Here is an 18,364-nt window from a genome sequence, read left to right as displayed (position 1 = left end):
CCTGAGCCCCATATTCTTTAACCTTGCGCTCATCGGTCTTGTTGACGTTCTTCCGCGGTCTGTGCATCTGTCAATATACGCTGACGACATCTGCATCTGGGCGTCAGGGGTCACGCGTCTACACGTACGAGCCAGGCTTCAGCGAGCGGCTACACTGACTGCAAACTACCTCCAAGGACGGGGACTGGAACTGTCGTCTGAAAAATGCTCAGTGGTTGCGTTTACGCGCAAGGTAATGACCCCATACGTCATCAAAATCAATGGGCGCACGATCAGCTACGTGAAGACCCACCGTTTCCTGGGAGTAATCATAGATCGCGACTTGTCCTGGAGCCCCCAGATCGCCTACATGAAAAAGAAGCTCGCCACGATCACACACGTCCTAAGGTTTCTTGCGGGAAAATCGTGGGGTGCATCTGTACGAGCGATGCTTCAACTGTATACTGCACTTTTCCTCGGCTTCATGCGCTACAGTTTACCTGTACTGGGCAGGACCCGAAGAACAAACTTACGCGTACTCCAGTCGATTCAAGCTCAAGCTCTGAGGATATGCCTTGGGCTTCCCAGATGCGCGTCCTCAGCAGCGACTGTCGTCATCGCTCGTGATCACCCCATCACAACATACATCCGCGTCGATGTTTTAAGAATGCACATAAGACATGCCGCCCGGATTCCATCACACCACCTCGCCTCACTTCCAGCTGCTAGGCCACACTCTGCATTCAGCGGAATTATTGCTTCGCATAGCGCAGTGATTCCCACGAACTTCACGCACGCAGCAAGATCGCCGTTGCCGTTGTGGTGTCTACATCCACTGGAAGCCCTGATAACCATTCCCGGTATACAAAAGAAAAAACACTCGTCATATCTGGCCCTACAGCAAGCCACTCTATTGTTTCTGCATGAAAAACACAGTGGACGCCTTCACATTTATACTGACGGTTCAGTTTCTCCTACAAGCTCAGCAGGGGCAGTGGTCATACCCGAGAAATCCGTCACCATAAAGTTCAAGACGTCGCACTTGACATCATCGACGGCTGCAGAACTCACCGCCATCCGTGCTGCTCTAGAGTTCGTAGTGGAAGAAACGCCACAGGCATGGTCAGTCTTCTCTGACTCCAAAGCAGCGCTCCAGTGCATTATGTCCCCATATCGTCATGGACCAAATGAACAGTTAGTCGTTGACATAAGAATGCTTCATCACCGCGCCATTGAGAAGCACCACAGCCTAATCTATCAGTGGATACCGGGCCATTGCGGTACCTACGGAAATGACCGTGCTGATGAGGCTGCCCGATCTGCCCATGATGCTCTCCATTGTGCAGCTATACCGCTGTCAAGAACGGACGCCGCAACAAGGCTTCGTTCCCATGCACGTGAACTGACACTGGCACAGTGGAACTCGACGGAATTTACCAACGCCCGTCTTCACAACTTGGACCCGAATCTACAGCTCCGTCTTCCGTCGGGAATAACTAGAGCTGAGGAGACGCTCCTGTGCCGCCTGTGGCTCGGGGTGGCCTTCACGAAGGCCTACTCATTTCGAATTGGAATGGCCAGCAGCCCGACATGTGATAACTGTAGCTGCGAGGAGACAATCGCCCATCTTCTCTGTGAGTGTCCTCGCTTCAGTGCACAAAGAGAAGAACTGTCCGCAGCGTTAAATAGACTTGACAATCGTCCACTGTCGGAAGAAAAGATCTTAGGACACTGGCCGAAACCATCCTCGGCACGGAAAGCTTTGAAAGCGTTATTGCGCTTTTTGCGCAAAACTAATCTCATAGACAGACTTTAAGCAGTGTCGTTTATCGTACTATTGTTCTTTTTTTTTTCTTTTTGTAAGATCCCTTTTCTATCATCTTTCACTCCCCCTTCCTCTTTCCCCAGCACAGGGTAGCCAGCCGGTCTGAGAACTGGCTAACCTCCCTGTCTTTCCGTTTTCCTTCTCCTCCTCCTCCTCCTCCTTGACCGAAAGAATTAAACTGCACAAAAACGACGTCAGGACGTTCTCAAGACGACGAAACCCCCTTGCAGAACACTCAGAAGATGCCGACCATAAGATTACTTGGAAAAAACCGAAATCCTTGCAACAGAAACTAACCAACAAAAGCGGCTATTACTGGAATCGTGGTTCATCCAGAACACCGAAGGCAACTTGAACCGTTGCAAGGGGAACCTGCCGTCAGTATACATTCACGGTCTAACCACAGCAAGAAAACCAATGCAAACAAAGTCGCGAGTGAGCGCATCCTTCCCCGGCCGGCCCCCGCCCATCAATCCCACACAACCGCAGCAACCGCGGCAGCCACGACCCCCTCAACACTCTCACCACCAAAGAAGACGCGCCTTCCCTCCTTCTCCCCAGCTGGTTCGAAAGAGAAGTTAAGAGTTGCGCCTCGACACCGCCGTTGTCACTCCCCCTGAGGAAGGAATCGAGTTGATTCCGAAACGTCGGGAATTAAACCCATTTTTTTGGTTGGAGCCTTTTGAAAGTCTTAATACATTTCGTTTTGTTTGCTTTTAGTCCAGCTAGTGATTCTGTCATGTGATAATCGTTAATATATTCGGTAATATTATCAACGAGCCCAACTTTGTATTTTCCGGAACATTGTCAGTGTATATAGAATTAACCTAAATAGTGCCGCGTTTATTATGAAAAGGCCACCGAAAAAGGTATGTACGGTACATTTCATATTGTATAAACTACGCGGTTTTGAAACGGCGCCACTTCGTAATACTTTTATTGGTGGTGACTGCTCGAACGAGCAATGCGAAATATTTATTCTGTAGTAACATGTCTCGTACAGAGGCGTGCCGACTGATGTGGTGTACACACAAGAATGTTTCGCGTGTAATATTAAATGTTTTACGGAGTTTACTCATCACACTCGGGACGTGTTTATCACATATGTGTTCGTCAAGGTAGATTTATACCAGTTGGTGTCTGTTAACCCTTGTTACTAGCCCTGAACCTTAATTTCTCAGAAAAAATAAACTCGCGCCATCTGCATAGATTACAAATTTAGCTTTGCTATCAATGTTTGGGATATGGTAAATGGAGAATGTAAACAGAGAAGGCCACAAAGCGCTTCCCTGTGAAGCACTGCATCTGAGAATTCACCTGCAATTATGACAATCTGAGTTCCACGTTATAGATACAATGAGGTTCAAAAACTTGCTATGCCTCCCGTACCATAAAATTCCAGCATTCTTAACAAAACGTTGTGGTTGACGAAGTGAGCGGCTTTGGAGACGTCTAAAAATAGGCCGTGTGCCACTTTGTAACATTGAGTTTTGTAATATAACCTCATGAGCAAGAAGAGCAAGCATCGTCGATATAATTTTACGGAAAAAGTATTCAGTGGGAAGTATAAGATTATAAAGGTACAAAAAATGGTACCTTAGGCGTCACACTTTGACCTCTCATTTCTGAGAGCGGGGGCAAGGAGGGCAAGTGTGCCCTTACCACTCTTCCTCTCTGTCAATATGGCTATGCAAGCGGCAGAACCCCACACTTGTATTGACTAGATCTGGACTGGCATAATAAAGTTGCCCGTTTTTTTTGTTTTTTTTTTGCCTGTCTCGCATAAGCCAATTGCTGTTTATGATCTGTCGAAGTCTTATGAGTCATGCCCACAGCTCCTGTTCGTAACGCGATTCAACGAAAGGAGCTAAAACGTCCCATCTCGCTATGACTCCCCCACGTATTGTTAGGCAGAAGATCGAGGTAATAAATTATTTCCGATACTGCCTTTCCTCGCCATTACTTCTTCGCTCTTGGTTCTTAATTGTTGGTCGGCGCTAAAATAGCTTGTCTGTCACGCAATGTCACGAAATCGCCAAACTTACGACGTCAGAATTACGAGTACGCACTAAACAGCGCATTAGTGTTAATATGTCGAGCAAAACTTTATATGTTTCTTCTTGCTCCGAGCAAAAGAGAAGATGGCATCGCGACGATGGTTTAGCAGAGGCTACTCGTAGCAGGCGGCGAGAATGGATTTATTTTCTCATAATAAATAATTGCAGAGCTTGTATAACGTAGTTGAACCGTTCGTGCGCGTATACGGCGTCACTCTGTAAACTCTTCTTTGTTGAGGATGCGTTTTTTTTATCGCCCTAATCCAAGCCACTAAGGTCATTGCAAGCTACAGTATGAACAGCCAGGCGAATAATATTAATTCGGAAACCCAGGCAGAACCGTCATCAACCGCCGTTCCGCGTCAGCTCTGCCCAAGTAACACTCAGCGCATCTGCGCGCTCGTCGACTCACCTCAGGCAAGGGGATACGGCAGGAAATGCTGTACGTTTTCGAAGAAAAAGCAGAGGCATTTCCTGTGAACTGCAGTGACATTTATTGACTGAAATCCTCATAAATGCTGCTGGTTCCCGCCTTAGCTTGCGTCGGCAGTGATACAAGTTTGATTTCAGGTAGAACGGAATAAACGCAGGAAGGAAGACTGATGCCCGAGAGCCCCTGCTTAGCTGTAGCCTCCTCCACAATGCAAGAGCACAAGGTATCAAAGCGTTGCATAGGCGACTCGCACGGCAGAGAACCTACGGTGCGTCGTGGTGAGGCACGAAAGACGATCTTCACTGCAGAAGTTGGGGATACATCTAAATTTCATAATCTAATTTTATGACAGCTGTGTCGAACGAAAACTTCGCCATAGTTGTTGGTTTGCCACTGCGCTGCCGGCAGTGAACGCTCACAAAAGTGTGGGGGGCTCAGCCCTTCCCCCCGCCTTTTAAGAGTGCCCCCCTTGCCAGTGCCCCCCTTGCGCGTAGTGACGGTGAAGAAGATGGCTACAGTAAGACTGGTGAATACAGAACTATTCGGCGAACTTCTGTCCAGTAAATGAAAACCCAAAGTACAAGCAATGCACTCTGTACGGTGATAGCGGCGATCACAATCGTCGGCCGTGGGTAATCAGTTATTCTATACATGAATGATAAAAAATCACAGCATATCCACGGAGTGAATGATGATGAGTGGGCGAAGCTGCGGAGGTTCATCGGTAAACCGTGAATCTTCCGTGAATCCTGCCCAGTACATCATCACCGACGTGAGATCGGGCGCGTTTATACTAAAGGTTAGATGAGTTATGACGACTTGCAGCTCACTTTAATTTTACATGTACGCTGTGAATTTTCATTGTTTAGAAAACCATTGCTTTAGAAAACATCTGGCGTCTTTCGTTAAGCAGCTGGCGTCTTTTCGTTTTGCTTTAGAAACATCTGGCGTTCTTTCGTTTTGCTTTTAGAAAACATCTGGCGTCGTTAGTTGGTTTATTTCATCAATCAACGGCGTTTTGAACAAAATTTTTATTGTTTAATCACGCACAGGAGAAATCTCACCAGGCACTACCTTGGAGGTAAACAATGGCTGCTAATGGGAATGAGAGACAGAAGAAGTCGGCTTTTAGCTAACACTTACACTTCTACTTCTACTAACGTTTCCTACTGGAACATGCCAATGGCTGCTAATGGGGAATGAGAGACAGAAGAATTCGGCTTTTGGTTAACGCACACGCTGCGAATTTTTTATTGTTGAACAACGCACAGGAAAAATCTCCCACCGGCACCACCTTGGAGGTCAAGATCTGGTACTAGCGTTACGACTGGTTACGCACCACTACGACTACGAGGGACGAACGGGTGCCGCCTTAAGGAGCTTCGCCCCTAAAAATTCGAGCGTTATCGCTGGGGTTCACATTGTCTCCAGAATAAACGCGACTATTCGTGCCGTGCGCGCAGTCTTATGACAACAGTATAGAACAATTTAGAAGTTTCTCTAACATTGCGGCGCCGAGCGATGGTAGCATTTTTGTGGGCGAAATCGATTACATCAAAATGAACTAAGCGCACGTGGCAATATGCGCAGAAACCGATAAATACGAGCCTAATGAGAAGGTCAAGTCAAATCCTTTTGGGCTCGCGCCCACGATTCCCTGTACAATCTGGCCAATCGATCACGCTCAAGCCATAACAGTGCCGCGGATGGGCTGCTTACGTAGCAGCCGCTTGTGTATCTTTTCCGCTTTTGTTATCTCCCGGCTTCATGTGCCTTGCCACTATCGCCCACTGATGAAAACGGGGGTTCAACCACAGTCACGCCAACGAATGCCAATATGCCCCTGCACCACACTGTTCGCGTAATTTCGGTGCTCGTGCAAGCGGTTCATTAAGACACTGGCCGGTCTGGCCGGCATACATGGTCTGCCCGAAAAGCTTCCCGATTTTTTTTCGGTAGCCGGCAACGCCGTATGGCGGGGTTAGGCTTCGGGCGGAGAAGTTGGTGGAGGATATAGGCTTCAAAACGAGTCCGGTTTCGGCTGCCTGCGCTCAGTTGTTGGCAGGTCATGCTTTGCGCAGAGGTATCTACTGCACCCTCGTCGAGAAAAAAATGGGCCAGTTTTTTTAGCAGCGCTATGAAATCAAGTTTTGCGGGAAAATGGGTAAAACAAATCACCGCATCTCCACTAATGTGAACCGTGAGGAATGGCGAAGCACTGGGTATCGTACCGGTAGGTCACCGTACTATTCTAAAAAGACAGGGCGTGCAAACACGGACACAAGAAAGAAGTCGGGACACCACAAACGCCGACTAACAACTGAAGAGACGCACAACGGCTGAAAAGAAGGAAGGCACGAAAACTTATCTGCGCATGCCCATGCAACAGGCGAACCTATCAATGCGGCACGCGTGGTGGTCTACGTGGAAGATAACTGTTAAGGCATTTGATTTCATCTTTATGCAAGTTAATCGACAGTTGGCTCACGCATGCGCTACCACTATTCTCGATATGCCATGCTTCAACCATCAGTCGCGTTTCTTCATTTCTATGCCGGTACAACATTGCGCATTCATCAAATTTTGGCGTGCACTTACAATCTCGACAATGTAAGGATAGATTAGAAGGTGAGTCTCCTGTTAGCGATCTCTTATGTTTCAACAATCTCTGGTTGATGCATCGGCCCGTCTGTCCTACGTAGAAGCGGCCGCACTTGAAAGGGATCTTTACACCACATTCGTACGGCAATCAGTGAATTTGTTGGTGTGTTTCACGAAACAAATATCGGTCCGCTTCTTGTCTTTTACTCCCGCATTCTTCCTCTGCACAGCGGCACAAATCTTACCTAGCTTATTGGCAGCGGTGAAAACAACATTAACGCCGTATCTAGTTCCTACTTTCTTTAGCTTGTGAGATACGCAATGAATGTACGGTATACCTACGCACGTTTCTTCCTATCGCTTTCTGCAACCATGCTCGGACTTAACACAATAGACTTCTTTAAATGTTCAGCGACCGTGGCCACTGCATCACGAGGACACCTAACATCTAAAAGACGCGTAACCTGTGCGTTAAAGCTATCACTCATTTTGTGCTCACACGACTTGGTGAGGACTGATTTAAGGCAAGACATGGCGATGCCGTTTTTTACAACCTTCGAGTGCTTCGACGAAACCTTTAATAGCGGTTGTGAAGATCTAGGAGAATACTGCCAGCCCACGTGGTTCTCCTGGAACGTTAAGGAAATGTCTAGAAATTCTATTCCATTATTCTGAGGCACCTCTTTAGTAAAGCTCAGCCCTCGTCCATTTAATTCAAATTTTTCGCTCACGGAAGTTACTACCGCTTCAAAGTCCTCACCACTACAAAAAATCAAGTAATCGTCCACATAACGAAAAACCTTAATAGCCGAATTACCTAAGGCGTCTTCCAAGAGGTTGTCAATCTTGCTGAGGTATAAATTACTAAGAACCGGAGCAACCTTAGAACCAATACGTATCCCTGATTTCTGCACATAAACGCCTTCCTTCCAACCTAGCAGCGTCGACTTTAAATATATGGAAAGGATTTCTAGAAATGCCCCGGTAGAAACACCGCATTTTTCGGTGAAAACCGTCTGGTGCTCTTGTTAAAATTTGTTAATGTATTAACGAACAAGTCCTCATGCGCCAAAGAATAATACAGGTATTCAATATCCATACTAAAGGCCTTACAACAGCCGCGGTTCTCCTCTCAGAGGAACTGAACTAGAGCCTGAGAATTACGCATACGAAAAGGGTCTGAAAAACTCAGAGGTTAAGCAGTTCTGCAAATAACTAGATACAGCGGCTTGCCAGGTGGTGTTTCGAAAAATTTGGTGTTTAGTGACACGTTTTCGACTAGCATATTGTTAATCATGTAAGAATGCAGCTCGGGGTTTCTAGTTCTTGTATATTGAAAGTACTCCGTTTTTGAGTCATTAATTTCCTTTTGCCGTTGATAGCACCAGCGGGTAATTTGGTTAATTTCAGACTGCAGTGCACTCACGTCGATATGATTAGTAATTTGTCTGTAAATGACACAATCGTCTGCAAAAAGTCTGACTGGGGATGACAGGCGATTACTTATATCGTTGACGTAAATTAGGAACAAGATTGGCCCTAGCACGGTACCTTGCGGAACACCTGATTTTACTTTTATTAATGGAGACAAAGTATTAGGTGTAGACTGCTTATAACGTTTTTCAGCGGAGTCGCGAATATCCGCACTATAAGCGGTACCGCACTATAACCAAAACAACCTTCTTCAAAGGCTGCACTTGCGCAAAACGTGTTGAGCATGTAGCCTCGCGTGTCCGATAATCGACACATGCGATTTGGGGCGCTTACAACCACTTAGATTTCCTAATGTTCAAAAATTAACCGCCAAAGACCCGCACTGCCAACGATGTGAACACGGGGGGAAAAAGCAAACAAAAAATGCCATCGCGGAAATTCGCCGACTACGTTTCAGGCCACCTCGAGGTATGCGCATTACACAGAAACTATGTCGAATCGCGACCGAAGTTTCGCGTGCTCAACGGTACCGATCGTTCGATTTCACCGGCGCGCACCCAATGTCCGAGACATTGCAATCGAATCCGGAACCACCATTCCACATTTGCACGTGCCAACCATGCCTTCGTTTTCATTAACGATATGATTCCCTTCCCTTCAATTGCAGCCATCGCAAGGAGTTTCGTTCATTCTGCAACAAACCGCAACTTTTATCGCTCGCGACCGCTATCGAAAAGCAAGCAACGCTGATTAGGCCTTGCCTGCGGTTCAGCATGTTGTCGTGGGAAGTTTGTCCAAGACAACATGAAGATCGGACGTCCAAAGGATCGCACTCAAGCACTAACCCAAGAACAGCGCTCGTGATGCGAAGTTTGTGTTCGCGGCCGTGAGATCAACGGCGACAAAAACCCGCCAAGCTCGTTTAAGTCCGCGCACTGGCAGAAAAGGCGAAAGCTGGCGCCACGAAGCCGTAAAACTTTTCAATTTGCGGACGAGGCAGCAAGCGTGATATCTGTAGCAAGCGTGATAACGACGACGCATTGCCTAGTGCTCAAGGCACTCGCTTTCGGACCTTTCGGGGGGACCCGGGTTCAAACCAACTCGTGAAAGAAAATTTATATTGTTTTTTTATTATTTATTTGGTGCGCGCCAGCTATGGTTGAGGATTTTTGTGTGTCACGTGTTTTTTCCTCGGCTGTGGGTTTTTCGGAACACCTCCGCCAACAGCTTCTCAGATCAGTCAGTACAAGGTTCGCTTGAAAAACGAGAAAATGTACATTACATCGCGGGTTGCAGAAGGAGTCTGTCCTCAAGTGCTTTTGGTGGTCTTTCAAAAACCCTTTTATAAGAAGGGCTCTCTCGAACCTACTTTAGGCAGGATTGCAGAACGTTCAGCGACACTCATATCTGCCGGACATTAGAAACGACATACGACTGATAGCGTCCCGTTTAAGGCAGTAAACCGATTTTTTTTAATGCTGATTCGAAACGTCCGTTTCGACTTGGCCGGTCGGAATAACATCGCAAACGGCGCACAGAAGACGAGTGCAAACAAGGGCACGTACCTTTTTGTAGATGGCATTGATCATGGCCGAGCGCATGCGCATAGAGATGACGTAGATGCGGTAGTCGTACTGGCCGTTCAGTATGGACTCCAGCATGGCCGAGAAGAACATGGTGAAGGCGAACAACAGGCCGCGCCAAAGAGGGTCGTCGGAACTGACGAACGCGATCAGCAGGCTGCGATGTCGGAAAGAAATTATTAGCCTAATAGAACTTTTTGTTGGGCGAGTTGGTACATGCTTACTGAAAAACCAAAAAGACGCGTACCATCAAGGAAAAAGTAAGGACAGGACAGAAAGGGCGTCACTCGCAACTAACTTTATTCCCAGAACATCAGCGTCATATATAACCACAGCGTCCCTGCGCGCGCACATCGCCTCACACGCTCGTCAAAAACCCGCGATAACAAGATTAATCGAAAAATGAATCGATGAAACTAAATTCACCCCCACGCAGAGCAACAGGTGTGTCACTAACACAGCATTCTTTTTTCTTTCTAATATAGTATGCTTCCATAATTTCACGCGCTAAGACATCGTTACTCTTTCCAAGAACGGAAACACTGGCAAACCCAGGCTCACACTTGCAGGAACCACAATGCACAGGCAAATGTGCTGAAAGTTTATTTTTCACCGAAAGTTCGTGCTCCCTCATCCTGTCGTTTATGCACCGGCCTGTTTGGCCGATATATACCCTACCGCAACTAAGCGGGATCTCGTACACCACGCCAACCGAGCAGGCGACAAAGGGCCTTGCGTGCCTCTTCCCACACGGGGAGCAAATGTGCTGAAAAATAAACTTTCAGCACATTTGCCTGTGCATTGTGGTTCCTTCAAGTGAGAGCCTGGGTTTGCCAGTGTTTCCGTTCTTGGAAAGAGTAACGATGTCTTAGCGCGTGAAATTATGGAAGCATACAATATTAGAAAGAAAAAAGAATGCTGTGTTAGTGACACATCTGTTGCTCTGCGTGGGGGTGAATTTAGTTTCATCGATTCATTTTTCGATTAGTTAATCTTGTTATCGCGGGTTTTTGACGAGCGTGTGAGGCGATGTGCGCGCGCCGGGTCGCTGTGGTTATATATGACGCTGATGTTCTTGGAATAAAGTTAGTTGCGAGTGACGCCCTTTCTGTCCTGTCCTTACTTTTTCCTTGATGGTACGCGTCTTTTTGGTTTTTCAGTAAGAAATTATTAGCGCACACCTACAAACTCGGAACAGGCCAGAAAAAAAAGCCCCATCGCGAAAAGGCAGCACCCAAAAACGCCTTGAGCTTTCCCAACCGTCCCACCGACAATTTCAGGGGCCTTTAACCAAATAGCACTGCGATTGGCCGTGGACTTTGTTATCCCGCGAAAACACATCAACACAGAAGCTATTGTCTTGCAGCATTTGTCTACCCTGTTAATAACCTCGGGGGTTTTACGTGCCAAAACCAGGATATGATTATGAGGGACGACGCAGAAGACGGCTCCGGAAATTTCGACCATCTGATAACGTGCACTGACGTCGCACACACACGGGCCTCTACCATTTCGCCTCCGTTGAGATGCGACCGCTGCGGCCGGGATCCAACTCGCGATCAGCAGCCGAGCACCGTAACCGCTACACCACCGCGGTGGCCGAGTCTACCCTGTTAAACACCGCAGTGTCTTCTAAAGTGTCTTCATTTAAACGCAAAAATGTATTTTAGTTCTCGCGCTCTAGATGCCGCTGCGAAACTCATTTAAGTATGTTCGAAATTTGCGAACGAGGGATCGAATAGCGTTCTATTCGATTGGGCCGTCGTATCGAATAATGTACACTCGAAACACCGAATATTTCACCAATAGTTTTAGAATAATCAGCAAGGATGGGAAAACCTCAAAGATACAACAAGGTAAGAAAGCGAGGGGTCGTTCTTTGCTTTAATACGTTAACTGACCAACCCGGTGGATTCAGTCCGAAGCGTTTACAGCACTATCGACGCTCTAGTGATCACCGGATGACGGAGCTTCCACGGGGGCGGGGGTTCAGTTATCATTTTTGTATGTTCGTGCGCAAGTTTGCATGCGTGCGTGTGTATATGTACACATGCAAAATCGAAAAATTCCGGGCTATGCCGCTGTCCACTGCCATATTCTTCGCCTTGTTTCAAGCCACCGCGAACGCTGCAAGATACCACAATCGTATGATGAGGAAGGCTAAGCAGCTTGATCGGAGACTAAAGCTGAAAACTTTTTTATCGCTTCCACTTCGGCCAAACTAAAACACTGAAAACTTCTGCACACTCATCGACTCACAGCGGCTTGGACATAGGGAAGCGGTGATGCTATTCCTTTTCTCTGAAATAAAGGGAATTTCCTGAAACAGGAAGAGGTTTCATCGCTCCATGAAAAGTTTACTGGTCTCCGCCCGTATTTGCGTCTCCCATTATTTAAATTCCAGGCCAGATAGAGGAGCATAAGAGCATGACAGACTGATCTAACGTTATAGATCCCCTCTCTGCTCTGCAGTGTCTGAGCACAAGGCGTGAAAGTGTCACGCAATTCGCTTGCACCGCAGAGAGCGTATGCAGTGCGTGGTCGTGAGACGCGGAGGGCAATCTTTACAGCAGAAGCGTAGGACAAGTTTCATTATATAAGTACGTGATTGCTGTGTTGAAGGAAAACTTCGCCTCAATTGTTGCTTTGCCAGGGAACAGCCGACAGTGACCACTATCGAAAGTGGGGGGGCTCCGCCGCCCTACCTTCTCTCAGTGGGGGGGGGGGGGGGCTAGCGCCCCTCTTGCCCCCCCCCCCGGTAGATACGCCTATGACAACATTCTTATACATAAACTTGAATCGTATGGCACAACTGCCCTCTAGTTGAATTTATTTCTATGCAATCGCACTCAAGTTGTTCAGATGAACGGCAAAGTTTCAGCAGCTAAGAGTAAATCAAGGCGTTCCTCAGGGCCCGATCCTTGGCCGGCTGCTCTTTTTGCTATTCATTAACGATCTGCCTACAGACTATCTAATATGCAGATGACACGACCATTTTTACCTACGCTAATAACGTCGATGAGCCAGGGGCGCAGCCAGGATGGGGGGGGGGTGTTTGGGGGGGTTGACCCCCCCGAAATTTTTCGATTTTGCATGTGTATATATACACGCACACATACAAACGCACGCACGAACATAAAAAAAGGAATGGTTCTCGACAAAAAGGAAGTTATCGACAGGCACATGAAATGCAATCTTCACGCGCCATAATCAGAACTCTTTCATATTTTCAGCCACACATAATCCACTCCCATTATCACGCACATATTCATAGCCATCTATCATTGCATATCAGCCTGGGGTAACACATATTTCACCCACCTCAACAAACTTCAACGCCTGCGAAAATTTCTTAACCAATGCGACGCCACTTTATCGCAATTTAAATATACATCCTCGTCATCACATCTTTGAGCTGAACTTATCAGTTGTGATGTACAGGCTTTTTCGCGGTAATGTACATGTAGATGGCATTGTCGTGGAAGGCCTTGTAAATGCTTACATTGCTAGGTTGTCTGAGCTTGATAACCGTCTTCTCCCTAAAGTTCGCACAAACTAAGGTAAGTTCACTACCACATTTAAAGGAATCAAGCTGTGGAATTCCTTTCCTTACATCATCAGTCACGGAACATGCATTCAAAAACCAAGTAAAGAAATACTTTTTGCAACAACTGCCTTCATCCTAGCAATCGCTTTTTGATTGTAACGACAACAATTGGTACACACGTTATATTGCTCTTATTTTTTTGTATTTGTAACTTGCCATTGTTCTTCAGACTCACTTTTTTTGCCTTGTTAAACGTATATGTATTTTTTTGCTTTCGTTTTTTCGCACTGTCCATTTTATTTCGTACCGAAGATACTGTAGCCACTGAATGATGTATATTTCGTTTCTTTCTCCCATTCACATCATGTATGGGAGACCGCCTGACTGTTTCTAACTTTAGGGCTACGTCTACTGTCAAGGCGCGCTAGAACGGACGCCAGTGACTGTCTCTGAACATTATATGCCGGACAGTTGCACAGGACGTGGTGTAACGTCTCCTCGCAACGACAGGCATCGCAAAGAGCGTTGTCGGCCATTCCAATCCGAAAGGTATATGACCTCGTAAATGCCACGCCTAGCCATAAGCGATAAAGCAGTGTGGACTCTCTTCGGCGGAGTCCAGTTGGCATGCAGAGATGCATAAAAGAGGACCGGTGGCGTTGACGATTGGTCCGGTTGGTTCGGCTGCTTGGTAGGCACCATAGAGCGAGCGTTATCTCATGTGCAAGCCCTCGAAGACTGCTGGCAGCGTCAGACCTTGAAAGTGGGATGGTATCTTCCTGTGTGCTTTCATGAGCTGCCCGAGCGGCATTATCGGCGTGTTCGTTCCCTATGACGCCGCAGTGACTTGGCAGCCACTGAAACGTCACGTGGTGCCCTTTCTGATGTGTAGTGTGAAGAAGACATCGAATTTCAAATACGAGCTTGACAGTAGACAAATGTCTGTTGAAACAGTTCTTGCATGCCGTCAACAGAAGACATCACAGCTGAAGGCGACGAAGGCACTGCTGAGGTTTTTAAGAGAGACGAACGTGGACAAGCGGCTGTGACAGAAATGTCGCGTACCACGCAAGAGTGACAGGCTGATTCTGTGTGTGCAGTGTCATGTGGTATCTTTCTATCTTTCTGTCTCTCTTTCCTCTCCATCTTTAATCTCCCCCACCCTGTCCCCATGAGTAGGGTAGCAAACCGGTTGTCCTATACTTAAATGCGAATGAATGCGAGCCAATTGGTAAGAATCCATGGTTTAAAAAAAATGGACCATCTCCCCGAAGGGAACCCTGATGGGATGCGAAGCAGCAGCGTTGCGCACGGGTGGCGTCACGGGTTGAACAGCGCTAACGCGGGTGCTGCGGTGGGCGCTGGAAGATTCGTTTGAAGCGAAACTCGGTGTAGCGTTTACTGTTGTAAACGTTTGTTTGAAACGCGGACACGGGAGGTGAGCGGGCGTCGGAGCCGGCAGCTGCGGCGCTCCGGCGGGTGAGGGAGAGTGACGTACGCGCGCACCTGCGAGGGAAGCGTGCGAGGGGTGCGTGACGTCAACGCCCAGCTGCGGCGTGACCTACTTGGCAGCGCTCCAACACCTGCGCCGAGGAAAGCGCATTGCCTCGCGTTTGTGCGGACGGACAGCGTTACACATGCTAGTCAAAGAGCTGCTACGCATCTAAAACAGCGCGAAGAAGACGCGGACAAGAAAGAACAGAGGATTAGCGCTGACTGCCAAGTGATGGTTTATTGTAAAACGCGCGAATATACACAGTGTAGCGAAGCGATCGAACTTGGTAATGGGTCGTCCTCTCGAACACCTCCTAGTGGGTCGCCCTCTTCGGCTCTTTTAGAAGAGAACGCAACTCGCGCTGAGAGTCGGCCCCGCTTCGACTGTCGCTGTTGAGTATCGTCGCCGCTAATAAACCTCTTTATAATTTGGTGGAGAGTGCTGAGCCTTCACAACAACTTCGGCCCTCGTTCGATGCCCCTGGCTCTTCGATCCCGTACCTTGCCGCCTACCATGTCTCAAGACACCTCCCAGCAAACGACCCCGCCCGCACCGACATGTCCCGGTGTCCCTCGTATTCGCGACCCTCCAGTCTTCACTGGCGCCGATGGTACCGACGTGGAGGACTGGCTCGCCATTTACGAGCGCGTGAGTGTCCCCAATAAATGGGACGAGGCCGGAAAATTGACTAACCTGGTTTTCTACGTCGCGGGTGTGGCGGGCCTGTGGTACAACAACCACGCATCCGATTTTACGACGTGGTCCGACTTCAAGACCGCCATTATAAACGTGTTCGGCCGACCTGCCGTTCGTAAGCTCCAGGCCGAACAGCGCTTACGTGAACGCGCCCAGCAGACCGGTGAATCATTCACCAGTTACATTGAAGACGTCTTAGACTTCTGTAAGAAAGCCGACGCCACCATGTCCGATTCTGACAACATCAGGCACATCATGAAAGGCATCGACGACGACGCCTTCACCATGCTGCTCGCCAAGAACCCCAGCACAGTGGCAGAGGTCATCACGCTCTGCCAAAGCTATGAGGAGCTGCGCCGGCAGCGATCGATGACCCGTCGCTCTCCATCACGCGACGCCGAGCTTGCTGGCTTGTCGACCATACCCGACCACTCCGCGTTGCTCGCAGAGATCAAGACCTTCGTGCGCGAGGAAATCGCGCGCCAGTTCTCTTTGCTGGACTTTGCTCGCCCTCGGTACGCTCAACAGCAGTCGACCACCCTTCTGCCTCCCCTCCGTCGAGCAATTGAGCAGGAAATCGCGGAGGTCATGCCCGAGTACCACCAGCACCATCCGGCTCCTGCACCTTTGAGTTACGCCCAAGTTGTCGCAAGACCGCCCCCATCAATCGCTACGGCGGCCCCACACATTTACGCCGAAGCCTCCACTCGACCTCACTCTTTCGAAGCTGATGTACCGTTAGCCTACGCCGACGTCACGCACAGGCCACGACTGCAGCCCACCATGCAGTCCTATCAGTTGCCGCCCCGTCAATCCCGTCCTGCACCATGGGTGGGCCCTGCCCCAGCGAACCGATGGCGCACACCTGACAACCGCCCCATATGCTTCGCATGCGGTTACGCCGGCCACGTGGCGCGCTATTGCAATCGCGTGCAGCCGCCTAGAGACGTGTCGCCTGCCATCCAGTCGAACCGGCCGTATTACGACCCACCTACGCCTCCGTCGCCGCCGTCTCGCCCAGCTGCATCTACCCGCCGTTCACCGTCACCACGACGCCGCTCGCTGTCACCGATGCGGCCACGTTCGGTCGCACGCGACCAGGAAAACTAGTCGTCGCAGTCCACGAGGCAAGGGCTGCGACGCTATCGAACTGCGAAAGCCCTCAGCGAAGACCATCGAACGTGATAGACGTTTTTGTGGACGGTGTTCGCGCATCTGCTCTTATCGATACTGGAGCCGCCGTATCTGTTATGGATGCTAAACTAAGCCGCCTGCTACGAAAAGTGACGACGCCGCTTTCCGGGCTCTCCCTCCGTACAGCCAGCACCCAAAGTATTCACCCGACGGCGGTATGCACAGCCCGTGTCATCATTCAGGACGCTCTGTACGCCGTCGAATTCATCATAATTTCTTCATGCTCTCACGACGTGATCCTGGGATGGGATTTTCTCGCCCGCCACGACGCCGTCATTCATTGCGCACCAGCCGAATTAGAGCTCTCGCCATTCTCACATTTGACGCTGGCAGACAGTTCATCGGCTGCGACCAAGGTATTCGTCAAAGACGACATCACAGTTCCTGCGAATTCGTCAACGGCTGTGTCAGTCTATTGCACCGGTCTCTGCGACGCCGTTGCACTTCTTTCTCCATGTGACCGCGTTTTCACTAGGAAAGGCTTGCTGGTGCCATTTGCGACCGTGGAAATCACTCAGGGCGACACGGATATTTTTGTGACCAACCCATCCCCGTTCATGGTTACGTTGGTGCGAGGGGAATGTCTCGGCAGAGCGGAACCCCTCGAAGACGCACAACTTATGGACGCACCGGGTGACACGCACTGCGCCAGCTCCCGTACGCTCAGTGCTGTTTCCACATCTGATTCGTCATCCGCTGATGTATTTCGTTCCTCGATTGCTGACAACCTTACGTCGGTCGAGCGTTCCCAGCTTTTATGCCTGTTGGAAGAATTTCGTTCTTCGTTCGATGTCGCGCAAACTCCTCTCGGCCGCACGTCTGCTGTCACCCATTGCATCGACACTGGCGCTCAACCACCACTGCGGCAACGTCCATATCGCGTATCTCCAGCAGAGCGTCGTGTAATTAACGAGCAAGTCGACGACATGCTTCGCCGCGACGTTATTCGACCCTCAAACAGCCCGTGGGCGTCTCCTGTCGTTCTTGTTGCGAAGAAGGACGGCTCTGTGCGGTTCTGTGTGGACTACCGACGACTAAATAAGATCACCCGTAAGGACGTTTATCCCCTACCTCGAATAGACGACGCCATTGACAGCCTGCAAGGAGCAGAATTCTTTTCATCGCTTGATTTGCGATCAGGGTACTGGCAAGTCCCCATGGCTGATGACGCTCGACCGAAGGCAGCCTTTGTCACGCCGGATGGCTTGTACGAATTCAACGTCATGCCGTTTGGGCTGTGTAATGCGCCCGCGACCTTTGAGCGCATGATGGATACCGTTCTGCGCAACTTGAAATGGCACACGTGCCTGTGTTATCTCGACGACGTGGTAGTTTTCGCCCCGGACTTCTCCACGCATCTTCAACGCCTACGGGATGTGTTGACGCGTTTGAGCGACGCCGGGCTACAACTGAATCTAAAGAAGTGCCTATTTGCAGCACGGCAGCTGACAATACTAGGCTACGTGGTGTCCAAGGACGGAATTCTCCCCAATCCAGCCAAGCTTCGGGCCGTGTCAGAG

General features: G+C 49.1%; 1 protein-coding gene across 1 annotated transcript in view; it reads right to left on the bottom strand.

Annotated features, from left to right (window-relative positions):
* The window catches only part of LOC119402432 (ATP-binding cassette sub-family C member 3), a 311,062-nt gene that overhangs the window by 264,033 nt on the left and 28,665 nt on the right, over positions 1–18,364 (bottom strand). Inside the window, exon 3 of the mRNA XM_037669579.2 lies at positions 9,895–10,069. Coding sequence (XP_037525507.1) covers positions 9,895–10,069 — 175 coding nt within the window. The remainder of the gene's footprint in view (positions 1–9,894; positions 10,070–18,364) is intronic.

This window comes from Rhipicephalus sanguineus, chromosome 8 (assembly GCF_013339695.2).
Source record: "Rhipicephalus sanguineus isolate Rsan-2018 chromosome 8, BIME_Rsan_1.4, whole genome shotgun sequence".
Classification (NCBI taxonomy): domain Eukaryota; kingdom Metazoa; phylum Arthropoda; class Arachnida; order Ixodida; family Ixodidae; genus Rhipicephalus; species Rhipicephalus sanguineus.
This window is presented reverse-complemented; position numbering and strand designations above follow the sequence as displayed.